Here is an 18917-nt window from a genome sequence, read left to right as displayed (position 1 = left end):
TATTTGATTTAACTAACATTGTGAATTGTAACTAAATCATGGGAAGTTATCTCAACGTGGAAGTCTCCAATCACACAAAGGAGTCTGGTTTTTTTTTGGTTTTTTTTGCTTCAGGTAACAGTGCTCTGCAGTAATCAAGGCAGAGCAGCGTATGTCAGCACCTTCAGTATGTCTGCTGACAAAACACATGTGCGCACACATTACTAAACACCAGGAGACCCCAAAGGCTGCAGCTATTCCACCAAAGACTAGTTAAATCCCACATATCAATCATCACCGACAAAGACAAATACAAAAAGGCTATTAATGATAATCTAGGTATAATTTATATGATTCTTTCAGAGTTTTGTTTTTCTCAGCCAAACAATTTTTTTGTGTGTAGACGAGTGGATTAAGCTTACTCATGGAGAAATGTGTGGGTATCTACACTAATAAAGTAACTACCTACATTAGAGCATGTAGGATCATGGGAAAAAATGTTTTACCTGGTTAATTACCTGAAATCTGCCCTTTCCACTGCTGTAGCCAATGACCTACATATTTACTCCTCCAAACTGCAATTAACAGGGAGTCAGTTACTGTGCACCTCCCCAGTCTGCCAATAATAATTAACCATATTCTCAGCCCTTGGACTGCACATGTCAAGCTCTTTTATCTCATCAGCGAAATACCTGATAGCCTATTAGTATTCCAAAAACACAGGCCAAAAAAACAAAACTGCATGGGTCCAGAAAATGTTGCACACACCGAGCTTCAGACATCAATACTTGGATTTGATTTGCACTTTGGATCTGAGTCAGAATAAAAATTGAGGGTTATAAAGTCTATAAGACAGGAGGAGGGGAAAAACCTCCACAGGCTGAATCTACAATATCTAAAAAACACTGAATGAAATTAAATGAAATTATGTAGTGACACTGATGACATTTTCTGTGGTTGCCTAAATGTTTCACAGAGGTTATAGATGGGCTTGAGAGACTAGTGAGTGCTACCTGGTTTAGCAGTTCAAAGACTTCTGAGCTAAGGATACAAAATTTCTCAAATTCAACCCAAAAATAAGAAATCTGCTGAAACTTTGACGGTAGAGATAAGATCTCATGCTGTAGCACAGTACTAGATGTGTGACAGTAACGGAAGCACGTTGGTTTGTCTTTAGTCACACTGGCAGACACCACACAGCATAAGGCTGCTAACAGTCCATCCAGGGATGCAATCCAAAGACAGATTGAGCTCAACCCACACTGACAGGAAACTATTATAACCTCCATTCATTTGCAGAGAACATTGACAAAAAGACTCCACAGTAGATGAATGCATTCACAATGACACACACACACACTGGTCAAGCAGCTGTAACAGCCCCAGGTATTTTCACTATCACTGCAGCCATTCTGCTCCAGACTCTCAAACACACGCGCTTCCCTTTGGCTCAACTCTTCACGGCTGAGCGCAGGCAGCGGGTTTGGGGGCTGTGGCCCTCAGGCAGGACCATTTCTCTCTGTGTTTGCACATTTCATAGTCATTGAACCTGCAGTTAAAAATAGAAAAATAAATTTTTTTTAAAAAAAATAAAGCGCTACCACCCTGTCCAAAACACCTGGAAGATAGATACTCTATTCAACCTGCTATAGGCTGCTTACTGAGGCAGTGAATTAAGGGAAATACACACCACATGCCACAGGATCAATAAATAATTTCCTTTCCAATACTTTCTCATCAGACCAAAGGTTTGTTTTTTAGGGTAGCAGCAAATATCATCTTCCAAAAAAAGTGGGTGTGTTCTTGGGGAATTGGCAGTGCACATTCACATATGTCTTTGAAGGAGAGGTTATCTTTGACACCCCCCCCCCCCTTTTTTTTTTCTTCTGTGAATAAGCCAACAAGTAAAGACAACAACATGTATCCATCAGCAATGTCCATTACATAGTAAACATTGTTGTGCATGCTCCATTCAATTTTTTCCTGAAAGAGACATCCCCTCACAAAGCTGCTGGATCTGCAGTAAGCAGAGAGCACCGAGCTCTCTCTTGTGGCCGTTAAATGACACTGCAACATTATTTAACACTCCAGAGTGAATCAGCAGTATCCTTCCAGGCAAAAAACAAGAAAAGCAGAAAGCCAGCTCCAGCGTTAAATGACACTTTTAGATTCATTCATTTTACACTCATTCATCCGTAACATCGTCACAGGATGCTATTTCAAATCGAGATGAGGAGCTTCTGGTGACATCTGTGCCACATTCATTTGTTTAACAGTTATAAAGAAACCCTGCTGAGTGTCCGTGCCACGATTCCAACTGAAGATTGCATTTGGAGGTTTTCTGTGAAATTTGTTGCATATCAGCTGCCCAATAGAGACAAAAATAAGCTCATCTACAGCTAAAGCAGCAACAAGCTGCAATATTGATGGGGCAGTAAATGAACTGTCATAGGTATCATATTGCATCCCTGTTTCCCTGCTTCACCTGAACTGGGGTGAACTGAACCGCTCATTAAAGACTCATTGTTTGGGTAGTGAAGTGTTCCTCAGAACATCCTGACCTGGACAGAGTCCAGCTTAAGCACACGGGCATCACAAAGTATCCAGCTGCAGTCCAGAGTGGATGAGATCTGAACACTTTGGCCTTATGAAAGGGAACAGAATGCACCAGGAGGGTAACATAGCATGTTTCAGCAGAGGTTATCACCCAATATTTCCCTTATTACATCCTATTAAAGATGCATATTCAGTTTGAGGAGTTTTGAGGCACTTCTCTAGAATGAAAGGTTTACAGGGTGTCATTATTATTTTTGTTGTTTTGTAAGTGTGTATTCCAGCCAATACTAACGCAAGGAGAGCGCCTACATTCACATGCCCTAACACTGGCTGCACGTGGTGAATTACATTTTAATGAGCTTCTAATTTTAGTGTTGCGCGGCAGTAATAATAATAGACTTGATGAATATTTATGCTCCTTGTTTGAAGTTCAAGAGACACAAGAAAGAGGAGGGGACTGCTGTGGAAAACCAGTGTATGGATTCACACAAAAATGGCTGATGCCTGTCAGACCCACAGCCCCTTCAGCCTCTCTGTGACCCAAATAAACGTGTTAAAAACGGGGGGTTTTGTTTTTTGACTGGCACTGCGCGCTCAGTGGAGACAAACACATGCAGTACTGTCGGTAGGATAAAAGGAATCTGATTTGGGATTTTCTGAAAAGAAATTGCTGCAACACATGCTGTGTTCGGCCAGAGTGCTGAACTGAAACGGCCACCTTTATGGCAAACAAAATGACCAGTGGTTAAAAAAAAAACAGCAAAAAACAAACAAACAAACAAAACCGCGATGTTGTCACTCTGAAGCTCGTTCAGCTTACCCATGATGCCGCTGAGACAAAGATAGCCGTCTCTCCAAGTCATTCCAATAACGTGCTGAGGACCGTCAGAGGCTTCTGCTCCTGAAAGCCAAGAAGCGATTCCGACCTTCAGCACCGCGGACAGCTCCGAGCGCTGACACCGGGTTGCCTGCCTGTCTGCCGGACAGCAGCTGCTGAAAACACCGTGAAGATAACACCGGGGGGATCAACCGGCCACATCCGATCCAAGAAAACCGACCAACGAAGCCTTATTCCCTTAATTCTTTCCAACAAAGCGATAACGGACTGCACAGAAGCCTCAATTCCTCAATTCCTGCTTGTGCCGTTATACTGGATCCATCCGTGCAAACAGTCCCGGACTGAATGTCAGCAGCGTCTCTCCGAGAAAAAACAAAACATTAAAAAAAACCCAAAACCCAAACATGTGAGGTGAGCAGTAACGCTGTGTGAGTTCATCTGGAACAGAGAGTCAGAGCTCTGCTGGACCTAAAAGAGCTGATTACATATGCGACGCGTCCCAGCTCTGCTCCCACACTCCGGCAGACAACGGACAACAGCTACAGCCGCTGTTCCCCCCTCCCGCAGTTAGCGTTCACAGGAACACTAGAGTCTGTGCTGGAAATGCACCCAGAGCCTCCGCAAAGAGACTGGAAAACAAACGCGTCATCGTGCATTTGCCCTCGTGTCACACTGCCGCTGGACCAGGAGTCGCAAAATGTTGAACCCACGCGAGGAGAAAAAGCAAAAACAAAAAACAAAAAACAAGCGAAACAGCGATAAAATCACTTGAGGAACTGAGCCGGGTGATGAGGTGTCGTCAGTCTATACCAAGCTTCTACCCTCATGTGAAATCTGCCCCCCCCCCCCCCCTCCTCCCATAACATGTGCAAGCAGCATTTTGTCTACTATGAAAGAAAGCACAGAAACGTCCTTGTACAGCTACATTTGGAGAGAAAAAAATGACGAGATGTGCATTTTTCATGCTTTCTATCACAGATATATATATAGCTGAGGTAAATGTATAATTAGCCAGGTTACAAAGCTCTGCAGGTTCAGTCATAAATAGGTGGCATCAGTATCACAGCATAGAGCTGAAAAAACGCATCTGTGCGTCAGTTATGTCATATTTCAAGACGTTGGAACACATTTATTAAAGGGATTTCTAACTGCATTACTACTGTAACATCACGTGCATGCTCAGCACATATGAAAAAGGTGCATCTCTATGAAATCAGAAAACAGTTAGTAGTACACCATCAAGGAGCATTGTTCTAATGGTGAAAGCAATTTCACTGGTGCCATTTATAGAGTCATAATTTTTCTTTGATTCATTAAATTTTTTTTAAAAAGGAAATAGAATCCAACAAAGTAGCGTCGTCCTTGCGCTTCTATTTTATAGCAGGAATGTCGAGGGTCCAGGAAGCACATGTAACATCTTCAAGAGTTGCTTTAATCGCAAATGAGTTCCTCCCCGGAGACTGTTGATTCCTCAGGCCCTTTTTGAAGCCACATCAGAGGAAATTGGTGGGGGTGCTCTACCGCTACAAGCAGGGACTCTGAAGACTTCACAACACTGACACACAGTTTATCTATATCAAAGGCATTTCCAATTTTGAGAACAGAAAAAAAAGAAGAAGAAAAAAAAAGAAAGTTGCTCGGAAGTTTTTTTTGCTTGAAGTAGAGGCTAAGCTACCTGGCACGATTGCTGAGCAGTGATTATTATCAACACACACTCTTATCACTGTTTTTACATCTATTATTCAGCTTGTTGCGATAAGATAAAGCGATTAATGTGGCTACACTACAAGAGTCATAGAGTCAATTGAGCTTTTCAGGGTTAGTGAGCAGAAAACCTCCATCTCGCCTAAACTTCTTTACCAGCTGTTTTAACTCTCGGTCCCTCTACGCTATATCATATTCTAGCGTGTCATATCTCTTCTTGCTGTTCCCGGCATAGACACTTGTAAATATTCAATGGCGTTTCACAGAACAAGATCTCTCTCGCCACTGCTGTCACCATCTGCGAGAGAGGGAAAGAGTAGACGGATGGAAAAAGGGCAGATTTCACCACCCCCGCCGCCACCACCTCTTTCACTGACACACAAGCTTAGACACCAGACCGTCAAGGCACGCCGCAATGTGTCCCTTTGTTCGCGCGGGAGTAATCAAAGCTTCTGTCCATCAGTTCAATATGACAATAGTGATCAACTAATGCCCTGAGTGGTCTTTTGTATTGGTTTGTGTTGTGGAGGTAGCACACACCAACATCAAAAACTGAAAAACGCCTCTTTGCTTTTTCACACTCATCACCTCTGTTTCTTATTTTTATGCTGACCCTCTGACCGACCCTGTCAGCTGAACTTCTGCTTCCTGCCATAAATGCTTACTTTGCTCCCCTGCTGCAGACGAGCGTTGCAACACATTTCACATGCAGATCTGCAAAAAAATATTCAAAAGTATGACAGCACTGCCAAGCACTGTGATAGTGATGTTACTGAGAGCAGCAAGAGGAGACATATATTTTCACCTGCACTGGGATCAAGTGTTTATGTCAGTGCATATAGACATACATTACTTTAGAATGTCCTATCATTACAAAATGATTCAGTTCTTTTTGGTGTAACACTCCCATACTCATGGTCTGTATGGAGAAGTGACCTTGTACACCAGGACACTGGGGCATCACCAGATAAATAGCTGGCACTGGATAAGAGGCACATCACATGGTCTAGCTGCCATTGCCCTGACTGTCTATCACCAGCCTGCTGCCACTGTTATTACTCAACACCATCTGTACAACATGGTAACCGATCTCTCAGCTATTATCTAGCAGTGAACAATGGAAGCCCTTACAAATGGGGGTCTTGGCATTATAGGGAGCAGCTGGACAGATGTCGCTCTGTGTTTCTGCTGAGCCTGTTGGTATGCAGTGTCCTCCACAGCCTGCAGTCTGTCACTTTAACGGCTAAACACGGGAAGGCGAGCGCTAAGAGAACTCTGGGAAATGCATGTTATACATATACAGGGAGTGCAGAATTATTAGGCAAGTTGTATTTTTGAGGAATAATTTGATTATTGAACAACAACCATGTTCTCAATGAACCCAAAAAACTCATTAATATCAAAGCTGAATGTTTTTGGAAGTAGTTTTTAGTTTGTTTTTAGTTTTAGCTATTTTAGGGGGATATCTGTGTGTGCAGGTGACTATTACTGTGCATAATTAGTAGGCAACTTAACAAAAAACAAATATATACCCATTTCAATTATTTATTTTTACCAGTGACACCAATATAACATCTCCACATTCACAAATATACATTTCTGACATTCAAAAACAAAACAAAAAAAAATCAGCGACCAATATAGCCACCTTTCTTTGCAAGGACACTCAAAAGCCTGCCATCCATGGATTCTGTCAGTGTTTTGATCTGTTCACCATCAACATTGCGTGCAGCAGCAACCACAGCCTCCCAGACACTGTTCAGAGAGGTGTACTGTTTTCCCTCCTTGTAAATCTCACATTTGATGATGGACCACAGGTTCTCAATGGGGTTCAGATCAGGTGAACAAGGAGGCCATGTCATTAGTTTTTCTTCTTTTATACCCTTTCTTGCCAGCCACACTGTGGAGTACTTGGACGCGTGTGATGGAGCATTGTCCTGCATGGAAATCATGTTTTTCTTGAAGGATGCAGACTTCTTCCTGTACCACTGCTTGAAGAAGGTGTCTTCCAGAAACTGGCAGTAGGACTGGGAGTTGAGCTTGACTCCATCCTCAACCCGAAAAGGCCCCACAAGCTCATCTTTGATGATACCAGCCCAAACCAGTACTCCACCTCCACCTTGCTGGCGTCTGAGTCGGACTGGAGCTCTCTGCCCTTTACCAATCCAGCCACGGGCCCATCCATCTGGCCCATCAAGACTCACTCTCATTTCATCAGTCCATAAAACCTCAGAAAAATCAGTCTTGAGATATTTCTTGGCCCAGTCTTGACGTTTCAGCTTGTGTGTCTTGTTCAGTGGTGGTCGTCTTTCAGCCTTTCTTACCTTGGCCATGTCTCTGAGTATTGCACACCTTGTGCTTTTGGGCACTCCAGTGATGTTGCAGCTCTGAAATATGGCCAAACTGGTGGCAAGTGGCATCTTGGCAGCTGCACGCTTGACTTTTCTCAGTTCATGGGCAGTTATTTTGCGCCTTGGTTTTTCCACACGCTTCTTGCGACCCTGTTGACTATTTTGAATGAAACGCTTGATTGTTCGATGATCACGCTTCAGAAGCTTTGCAATTTTGAGACTGCTGCATCCCTCTGCAAGATATCTCACTATTTTTGACTTTTCTGAGCCTGTCAAGTCCTTCTTTTGACCCATTTTGCCAAAGGAAAGGAAGTTGCCTAATAATTATGCACACCTGATATAGGGTGTTGATGCCATTAGACCACACCCCTTCTCATTACAGAGATGCACATCACCTAATATGCTTAATTGGTAGTAGGCTTTCAAGCCTATACAGCTTGGAGTAAGACAACATGCATGAAGAGGATGATGTGGACAAAATACTCATTTGCCTAATAATTCTGCACTCCCTGTATACATGTACACTGATATGGCCTCCTGTTGTGCATTGACCTGCCCGGCGATGGTGTACATCTTTAGTTCATTACACACTTACAGATTATTGCCAAATGTAAATCTATAGTGTTGTGCGCTACATCATGTAGAAGATTACATATTGGGAATGATGCGGGAACATTGAGGCTAGGCATGGTATTTTATGAGCAAAAAATAAATAAATTCAAAAACAGTCGCCAACTTAGAAAAGTTACCTGTTTTATTTAATTCAAATTATTTTAATCAAAATATTAAAATACAGGTCAGGTCTAATTTGAATGTCAATATTAAGCTTGAAAGGACACTCCTGTATTAAATATTATACCTATATAAAGTCTACGCCTTAGAAATAACACATTATTATTTATTTATTTTTAAAGATGATGTGTTATGCTTTTTCTGAAATGTTTTTCCTTTATATAAGGTGGGGTGACTGTGGCTCAGGATGTAGACCAGGTCAGAAATTAATCGTGAAGGTTGGGAGTTTGATTCCCTGCTCCCATGCATGCCAAAGGCAATGTGAGTTGAGTGTGTGTGCAAATGGGTGAATGAGACATAAAGAAAGCACTTTTAATGCTCAAATTGAGTAGAAACTTGCTATACAAGAACCAGTAAATTTACCAATGTTACAATGGTACATGCTCACATTAAACATGGTCAAAATTTAATTAATGACACTGAATGTGTAAGCAAGATAGAGGTGGGCAGATCGATTCAAATATCGATAGTATCAATACCAATGCTAATATTGCTAGTATCGGATCGATACTACGAGATGATAGGATTGATGCTTTGTTTCTATCGTCTAAGTTAGCTGCCTTTATAGGTTGAAGTACTAGTACTTGCACTGGTATCAACATCAGCAAATCAGAAGAATGTTGGCTTAAAAGCAAGGAGCTAAGAAATGGCTCTTTCAGACAAAGGATGAACTGGAGGTTTACACCAAACCTCGTGCAAAATAAAATAAGGATTGTTTTCAACTGCAATCCAAGAATAAAAATATAAAATTTTAAAATGATCATATTTAGCTGATTATTTGAAAACAAGCCTGCTGTCAGTACCCCTGCTCTATTCTGTCTTTCAAGACTGCAGTCTTTGTATTGTCCTAGTGTAAAATGGCTCTCTCTGTGTATGTATTTCGTATTAGTTAACCTTTATTTCAACACTGACATGACTCACAGATGAAACTAATCAGCACCTCTCATGCTCACTTCCCATCTGTCTTGGCTGCTGTATGTGTATTTATGCATATCTCAGCATTTTATGAACCATGATTGTGTTCAGACAGTCCCAAGAAACACAAAAAAATAATTTGCTAACCACTTTGTCCTCCTGTTGCAATTCCATGAGAGCAGGAATGCAGCAGAAAGAAATAAAGAGGGGAGACAGATTAGAGGGGAGAGGGGGCAGGAAAGATGGGGGAGAGAGAGAGAGAGATTGTGAGTGGCATTAGTAGGTCCTCGTAGCACTGTCACATACTCGATCAGCACATTTTTGAACGGCATCAAATAAAAACACACATTTAAAAGGCCTAAAAGCTTTAGCATAGTCTTGTACAGTGGTTAGCTGGGCATCGAAGTGCCACATTATACGAGAGCAGTCATCGGGCTCCTCTATGAGATAAGAAAAAGGAGGGACAGCTCCCTCGAGTGGTCAAATGGAAGAGCTGTACGTTAACGTGTAAACATCTATAGCTGTGAATGAACACATCAGAGAAAGAAGAATTAGAAACGAAGGCATGTGACTGGAGTACACGATCATGATCTGAAAAACATTAGTTGCCATTAGAGACACTGCTGGCTCAATCGCCGTGACTATGATTTTACAGCAAACTTTCATAACCTTGTATTAAATACAAACATATGAAAAACAAAACAAAAAAACCCACATTGCCTGGGTGGGGCATCAGCACATGTGGGAGTGTGTGTCTTTAATACCAACCACGGCATTACCTTATTTGACCGCAGAGACACTCGTCCTCCGCACCGAGCACAGAATTTCGTTTGGCAATATGAACAGAGGTGGCCACAGCCATCGGCAAACTTGGTTTTGTGGCAGATCCCGCAGGTTGGGGCTTCGCTCTTCTGGTCCTGACCCTGCTTTGTCTCCTCCCCCATCTTCTTAACCTGGTCCTTATATGACTCAAACTGCTGGTGCAATTTTCTGCAAGCAAATGGGAAGGGCAGAGGTTAATAAAAAAAAAGGAGATACGGATTGGTGACCAATTAAAAAATTGAACATCGGTATATCATTGATTTTTTTTTACTCATACAGCCTTTTTTTGTACTCCAGAAGTGCTATGTCTTATTCAGGATGAGTGGGAAAAAATGCTACAAACAAACTATTATTATGGATTAGATAAGTCTGAATGATCAATCTTGACATAGAGTATATATAACAAAGGCCGTAAGTATCGCACTGTTAGAGTGTCCAGTGCACACTTGTGGCAGTGTGGGAGACTCGTTTCACACTGGAATTATCCTTGTTGGATGACTCGTGGCTTGAGTCCTTTTCTCCAAATCACACTTCCACAAAAAGCTTCTGCTGTCAGCTGACTAAGTGATATACCCTCAGACGTATGCAGTGTGTTAGATTTTGAAAGGAAAAGCAGACGCCATGACCTCAGTAGCTTCAAAGCTGAGCTCCTCCTTTGATATCGCGCTTCGCCTAAAACACGGTGGGGGTGGGTATCAAATTTGCTTTGCAACTTTAAGAACATCACTTAATTCCACTTTCTCAGGTTCCATTGCGTTTAATGAATCATTTGTACCTGTGTTTCTATATCAGGACCGTTGTAAGGTGAGACCGAGCACACCTCGGAGCCATACTGTTAGATAATCATCTTCCAGATACACACAGTTATTACTGCTCTGGTGTATTATGCTCAGGCAATCATTTGTCATTGCTACTGCCTCTATTGTGTTACTCCTTGTGTCCTATAGATGGCCTCCTACTGGTACATTACATCTGATCTTATACAGTGGCTGCTTAACTCCTAACAAGTCCTCAGAGGCTCCTAAAAAAGCACGGGCTCTTCACATGCATTTTGTATGACACATGTCAATTGAGCGTCTCCTTGGAAACTAAACACTGGGCTGACTTCATAATATGGCGATTAGAATTGGTTTCAGCCCACATATCCCCTGCAACATTCATTAGCGCTTGTGAATTATTGAGCAGAGCTATCCTTTTACCACATACAGCTCTGCATTTGAGATAAACGTGTTTCCTTTGCTCACAACTAGACCTTTAGAGCCCAAACGTAAGGTCCACACACGCCACTTCGAGTCTATGTGTGGGTGTGTGGTAATGTGCACAAGTAACTGTGCCATCTGAACATTAGATCGAGTGCCACAGGCATGCCCCACGTTGTACCCACCGAGGGATTAAAGGGCTAATTGTGTCAGAGCCTTTTGTGTTTACCAGCAGAGATTAGTGTGTACCCTTGTTTAACAGATCCCACCAAATCTCATTTACTGACAGAGGGGCTGATAACAGATTGATCAAGAATATGATACAAGAGGTAAAGACTAGTCTCCCAGGATAAAGGAAATAAGAGTACAAACAATTGTGTTTTTTCTCACTTATCTCCCCTTACAGTCAAGCATTTAGAGAAATATGCGCCAGACAAGGTCACTTACACAGACCACTTCTAACAGTCACTCAAACCTTTTTGGTGGGACAAAAAAAGAGTTGCTGATGCAAATCTGTCACTAAAACAGATAACACATAGCAAGAATAACCTGTTTAAGCAGGGTAAAGCGTATACTGCATACAAAGTCAAGGTCATAAAGAGTAATGCAACTTTCATAAGTTTGCCTCTCTACACCAGAACAGTGAAGACATTTAGCTTTAAACCAAGAGTTATCCAAAATATAGCATTATCTGTTATGACTTACAGTTGATTAATGACCTGTTTCATTGCCAGGTGTGCAATCGTGTTCAGGGCAGATTAAGGAGAGTAAAGTTCTATGTGGTCCAAAGATGCGGCAATTCAATTGAACAAGGTCACTGTAAGGTGTAAAAAACAAGCAGTCCTAGGAGAGGCCAGGTCAGCATTCTGGTACGTTCCTTGGAAACAAGGAATGGACTGAGGAGACTAAGTAACATCAAGAAACAAGATAAGTTAAGAGCAATTAAAATTTATGTGATAGCCAATACAAAGAGTCTGTAACCTGCTGTGAGCCCAACTGAGCATGTGTTGTATTTACTTAACACAAAACTAAAGCCAAACTAGCAGTAACTGATGGTGGCTGTAAAACAGACTTCAGAGTCCATCACTGCAAATGACTTGCATCCAAGTATTAAAGATATTTTAGATGGTAGTAATTATATTTGTCAAATAACTTTGAACCTTTAAAAACTGGAATCACTATGTCTAGACTTGGTGGTAACTAACAACTTGTAAATGCAATATTATGATTCCTTAAATCAAAGCTGAAAGTCTATACTTTAATTAGAAGTTGATAACTTTAGTCAAAATCAAATACAGTGGTGTAGAAGGGAACAATTAGGAGTTTACTGTCAGTGTCCAAATGCATCTTGCTGTATAAATGAAATATCCCAAAAGTAAAGAGACAACTATCCCAGACTAATCAAATGCAGGAAATAAGTTACTGAGTAAAACAGAATAAATGTACAGTCAGAGTAGAATCCCATGGCAGCCAACAGCTGGTACACAGTACCCATTCTTGCTTATCCAGTCAGACTCGGTCAAATATAGGTGATGCTGCTGACGAGTAATCATACGCTACTCATTGTCCCATCCCAAGCTAGCGTGTCGGAGCTCTCTTACCTCTCTGCCACACCAGAGCAGCTATAAGCAGCCGTAACACGAAACTCTCGCTTGGACGTATGACAGAGTCTGCATATCAACACCAAGCCTGAGCTACAAGCTCTCTACAGGGCTTGGGATTCCTCTTTTGTCACACACCACTGGAGCTGAATCCTAACTTCCTGGTGTCTTTATTATGCCATGCTGACCCTAAAACATCAGCAGCGAGTCTATTAATTGATTTATTGATTACTGATTAATTGATTGATTTCTACAAGATGAAGCAACTTACTGGGTGCAAATCAGATTGTCCAAATATCACAATTCTGTCTTGAGTTTGACTTTAAACTCTAGTTTAATTGCTTTATTGGCAGAAGAAGAATTGAGCTGACAAGTCTGCAGTGTCAGATTTTCACAAACTTTGTTACAGCTAAATAATCTAGACAGCAGTCCCACTACGTGCAGCATACAAACTCTGCTTTGGTTTGTTTTTTATTCATTTCAATAGCATGCTTGATACTCTGGTATGCAAGCTAATTGCACACAGCAATGTTTATCACATTGTTGTGTGGTTGCTGCTTCTGACAGTAAGTCTTATAAGAACCCATGGTTGAAACTTTGATGACATCTCCCTGGTCAAACATCTCGCTGTACAACTGCAAAAATAAAACCACAGACAGACCATTTTGATGCTGTGTCCAAATAGAATAGAACATATATGTCTAACAACTGTCTAATCTGTTGAATGGTTAAACTTAAGGCATCAGACTGTTTCTATTGCCCCTCTGGCCCATTGTCACGATTATCAACCCAAACTTTTTTCTTGTGTGATGAGCACACAACCCTGATATCATCAGTTTGAGTCTTCACTAATCAATAAAGACATACCAGAAATGGTAGAAAACATTTCTTGAACACAAACATTCTCTTGCTGGAAAGTTTAAAAATGACGTCCAGCCAATGTTGAAGAAGTACTTTGAGCCGTCATCGCGGTAACATCTGCCACGTCAGTTCAGCTTTCATTTGGGAACTTATTTGACCGTCAACAAAAAAACGTCAGCTGATGGTTATTCAACATTAAAATGTTTGTTGGGAGCACTACCACCACATCATATAAAGTAGCAAAGCTTTGTTCAAGCTAAAACAAGCAAAATGCTCCAGAAGGCACACAGATGATATTTTTTGCTGTATATCAGTATATTATATTACGAATATTATTTCTTGCACATTAACACTCATTGATTTAAGTGTAAAACTGTGATTATTGCCTTGGTGTCATACTTAATAAGCTGAAACAGTGTGGAAGGACGTAGAGATCTACACTGTTTCAGCCATCAGGAGGAGGATCCATTAGCAAGGTAATGCTAGCTAGCAGCAGTTAACACCATCATATTTTTTACAGGCAGTAAAGTCACATTTGTGGGGATGTTTGGTGGTTACGTTTTCTACAAATGTTATCTTCATTTATTATCACCTTCATAGAAGAAATTAACATGAGTGCTGAGAATCTCAATAGTTTGCAAATGTTCACAAAATGCACTAGCTAGCATGACAATAGTGATAAACAATTCAAAAGATTTCAACTGAGTACACCACATGTCCCTGTACCCTATTGAAATTCAGAGAAATGAGTAATAAGTCTGAATTCTACAATGTTAAACAATCTGAATTTAGACACGGAGCAACTATCTCAACCTCCCAACTTTGACCTTATCGTAGTTTGGTGGAGCTAGCAGCTGTGAAACTGGTTTCCTGCTCTATATTCTATTCCTCATAAAAACAAATCAAGCTAGCTAAAATGTTTATCTGTGTGGTTGTTAATGAAAGATTCAATTTTAACAGGAATTTAATAAGTGATGGATTTTGGTAGGGAAAGATGTAATAATTATTATAAAATAACCTTAAAGTAAACAATGATTTATACAGGATTTAGTATTAGAGTCCTGATCAAAGATTAAGAATACACCGACATATATTATAAGACTAACTCCGCTCTCTGTCTTCTTGATCAGTGACCTGTTACAGCCAATAAATATGTCATTTATTAAAGTTAAATTCATTGTGGCACAACACTTCCACAGCACCCCTCGCCTATGTGCTTAAACCAGCAAACTGAGAAATTTCTAATCATTGTCTCACATCAACCAATGGCCAAACAACCTGTGAATCCAGCTGCTCGGTTCACCCACCACTATATGTCGGTTCCTGCTGGGAGAAGATCAAAAAGGGGTCTGTACTTTTACTTACGCATTTTGCTCTGGCTCCTTGTCATTTGGGGACTTTTGCTGGGGCTGAAGAACGTTATTTACCAGCTCAGTGATCCCACTAAAGGGAAACCACCTGTTCAAATAAGCAAAGTGTGACTGGAACATCGCAATGAGTCATCATGTGAGAAAACAATCTGTTCAGAAAGGGGGCTTTTAGGAAGCAGGCTGGTTCTTAAGTAGTGGGAAAATAGCAGGGACATTCACTATAACCAGAGCAGAGAGGAGGAGGAGGCCGGGACACGGGCAGAGCAGCGATTAGTGGAACACTGACAACCAGACACAGTGTCAGAAATACAGAGAGAAAGATAAAGAAGGAAAGATGACTCAGACAGACCTATATTTGAGGGAAGGACAGAAAAGCAGGAAAGCTCTGCAGCCAATGGAAATGAGAGCTGCAGTAAATGTCACTTATAGCAGCTTTTTGGTGCAGTGGGGGTCAGGTTGTCTGACTGGTTAGCCCTGCAGGTAGATCTAATCACAATGCAGCTATAGTACAGAATAGCAGGACAGGCGGCTCTACTCCACACTAGCAGTTGAACTACTAGACTACCCAGCCAACCAGAGTGCAGATGATACACTGAATGAAGATGAACAGCCAGTTAGATATCAGGAACAAGGGAAAGATTCTGGGGACCTAGCTGCAAAAAAGCTGGAAGAAAGGAGAAGCCGATGTCATTGATGTCATGGAAGTCAGCTGTTTAGTGCACAGCACAAAATTCAATGACCTGATTCACTCATTGAGAAATTATTCATTAAAACGGGCCACTCTTTTCCAAGACATTAATGACTTTTTGTTATTAAACTCCCAGACAAAGAGGAGAAAGCCACATGAAGCACGCAGCATCGACTGACAGGAAGAAGTGTCAAAGCCTAGAGCACACTGGGTAATGCAGTTTACTTACTGTGCCGGCTGAGGCTTTGGTTCTTCTTTGATCCTAAAACATAAAAAAATAAAAAGTGTGCGCAGCTCAGTGCATATCAAACAGAAAGAGATGAGGAAAACAATAAAAGATGGGGAAAAAAAATAAACAATGAGGATGTCATTAAAGATGGGTGTGACATAAATAATTATCCCGCTCTAACAAGAACAATATTTAAAAAATATATTACAGATGATGATTTCATGAAAACAACAATTTAGCTGTGAAAATGGTAATAAAGTAAACAAGAAAACTCACAGGAAGATTTTAAAAATGACGTAATGTAAATAAGTGACGCAGATAACACTTAAATTAAAAATGACCGCTTCATGTGAGTAACACCCTCTTTCATACTGAATCTTCTGCCGTGGACAAACATTCAATTTGATGCTGTGGCTATCTCAAATCCAAATCCGCCTCCCTATTGCACAAAGAGCTTCACTAAGGTGGATCTATAAGTGATAAGACCCCCACCATCATCAACAGCATCAGCTCATCAATTTCCAGAAACACTGGAAAAGATCAACAAACACAAGCTAAAAGTAACCACCAGGGAGTGCGGTCCAGCTGTGTGACACTTGAGCACTGCCTTCAATTACTTGCTGACCAGCACTGTGAGGCAAGGTTGGAAGTAGTAACTAATTCTGTGTAAACATTAGCTACACCAAGTCATCAGCGAGGTTTAACCTATACTGAAAGTTCACAAGGTGTAGTTTGTGGTCTGAAAATCTATAACTAACTAACAAGATTCAGTGGGGAAAAATAACTCATATGGTGTCACAGTATGAGTATTGATATTATTAGAACCTGACCGACCTACTGGTGGGGCCAATGCATTGGCTGATATTACCTATTTACAGATATATCTGTATGTACAATAATAGCCAATAAATGAAAACAAAACAAAAAAACAAAAAAAAAAACAAAACACCTTCAACCACATTATGAGTGTTGATGTTGCAGCTCTCCTGATGCCAACATGTGTTTGGAATCCAACGAAAACACAACAACCAGCTGATTCGAGCAGAGCTAGGCAGAAGATTTAATCATCCATAATTGTAGTGACATTAAAAGAGAAAAATCAGCCAGTATGTCAGATTTTTAAATTGCCTCATATTGCTATCGGTATCGTTCTTAAAAATTCTGCTGTCCACATATTGAAATATCCTGAACTATTGAACCCTAAATTGCCCCTGATGCAGCCACTGAAGTGTGTGTCTGATAGAACTTTAAACGTAGTAGTACATTAACCATGTAACACAGTTATCATGTTATTTTATTATTTCCCAGACTTCGGGATAAATAACATATAGCTTCGCAACTTCCAGAAAGTTCTTCACTGGAACTACAATATATAAAAGACATAGTCTCAGTGCAAAAAGTTTACAGCGTGTTCTCTGGATTTTCTAGAGTAATTGCAGATTTAAGTGCTATGAGCACGCACCAACAAAATTCAATTTACCTTGCACTGATGTAGTGGAAGAAATCCTCTTATAACTAAGAAAATAAAACCAAACCGTTGCAGAATGCTACGGGAGGGATTTGATTTGTTTTTGGTGTATTCAGCCTTGAAAATAAATTATAAAATGAAGCAGCTTATAATACATGTTTGTGTGGAGCTTTGAAGAAGTCAGCTAGGGGACAAACTGCTGCCATGTCAGCTGATAATTCTAATGAGGTATTTATCAGGCCTACAGTTTGCGTTGGTAGAACTGATACATAGAAATGATCATTTAAATAACTTACTATCAGAACAACTGTACATAAAGTACAGTATATACACTTACTTTGTTGATTAGGCCTGTTTAGCCGAAGCAACTGTCTAATGAGTCCATCACGGTGTAGGAACTCACTGCATTTAAATATGTAGACAGGAAGAACTGCTGAAGTTCAAACTAAAGAAAGTCGAATTAAGTGACTTGAAATTGGCGTTGCTGTTGGTGGCAGATGGGCAGAATTCCAGAATTTGATGATTTGCTGGGAAGCAGCAGCTTTTCTAGGGTTTACAAGGAATCAAATGCAGCATTCGACATGAAAATGCCTCACTGATGAGGGAGAACAATGGTCTGCGTGGTTCAAACACAGATAGAAAGGCAGCTCTAACTTCAACGAGTATTACAACCAAGGCATGAACAACAGCATCTGGAAAACTTTGGGCACATCCAAATTACTGTAAAAACGCTGAATCATTTTGAAACTTTATTTGCTCGGTCTGCTACATATTCAATAACATATTCAGTAGTAGTATATAATACATCATGCTTTTGCAGGTGGTTACAGTTTAACCAGAGCGTCTTGTAAATAAGGGTGGGTATGCGTAGTTTCTTGAACATGACAATAAGCATGGCCTCGACAATAACGATCTGAATCCAGCAGAGCAACTTTTGGAAGTGGTGCAAGTGGAGATCATGTAATGAAGGTGCTGCCCAAAAATCTGCCAGTATCAATATCATGCCAATCTATTCTGAAGGGGTGCAACTCAATACTAGCATCCATCAGGGCATTCATTTTCTTATCCAACAGGGTCATGAGGGGAGGCTGGAGCCCATCCCAGCTGTCACGGGAAGAGAGGTGGGGTATGCCCTGAACATGTTGTTAGTTTACTATAAGACCAGTAACACTGAGACAAAGAACTGTTCACTCTTACATCCAAACCCACAGCCAATTTAGAATTGCCAATTAACCTAATGAGCATGTCAATCTGTATGTTTAAACAATGCAGATTCAATATCAACTTATTTCCATTACTGAAATCAAAGCAAGAAGCCAGAACTTTTTTTGTCCTGCAGCATATAACATGCATCCCCTCTAATGACCACAGGAGCTCAGAAACAGGACAAATATAGGAGTAACAGCTTGCATACGCAGCATCCCTTAACACGCATTCTCTTCAAATGACGCGCATCTCATATAGTGATATCTCTAGAAGTTCAAAATACATGCAACCAGGACAAAACACCAAATTTACACCGACACAGACACAAACAGCAAGCA

At 40.8% G+C, this 18917-nt stretch overlaps 1 protein-coding gene across 3 annotated transcripts in view; it reads right to left on the bottom strand.

Annotated features, from left to right (window-relative positions):
* Positions 1 to 18917, bottom strand: part of rims2a (regulating synaptic membrane exocytosis 2a) — a 155580-nt gene that overhangs the window by 115145 nt on the left and 21518 nt on the right. For 2 of the 3 annotated variants that reach the window (XM_085422585.1, XM_085422580.1), the window contains exons 3-5: positions 15906 to 15938; positions 14984 to 15076; positions 9915 to 10125 (exon numbers count right to left, since the gene is read on the bottom strand). In XM_085422585.1, the coding sequence (XP_085278711.1) occupies positions 9915 to 10125; positions 14984 to 15076; positions 15906 to 15938 (337 nt within the window). The remainder of the gene's footprint in view (positions 1 to 9914; positions 10126 to 14983; positions 15077 to 15905; positions 15939 to 18917) is intronic. The other variant, XM_085422581.1, reaches the window with a different exon arrangement.

Source organism: Rhamphochromis longiceps, linkage group LG11 (assembly GCF_057381845.1).
Source record: "Rhamphochromis longiceps isolate RC_006_pf linkage group LG11, R_longiceps_female_GT1.1, whole genome shotgun sequence".
Classification (NCBI taxonomy): Eukaryota; Metazoa; Chordata; class Actinopteri; order Cichliformes; family Cichlidae; genus Rhamphochromis; species Rhamphochromis longiceps.
This window is presented reverse-complemented; position numbering and strand designations above follow the sequence as displayed.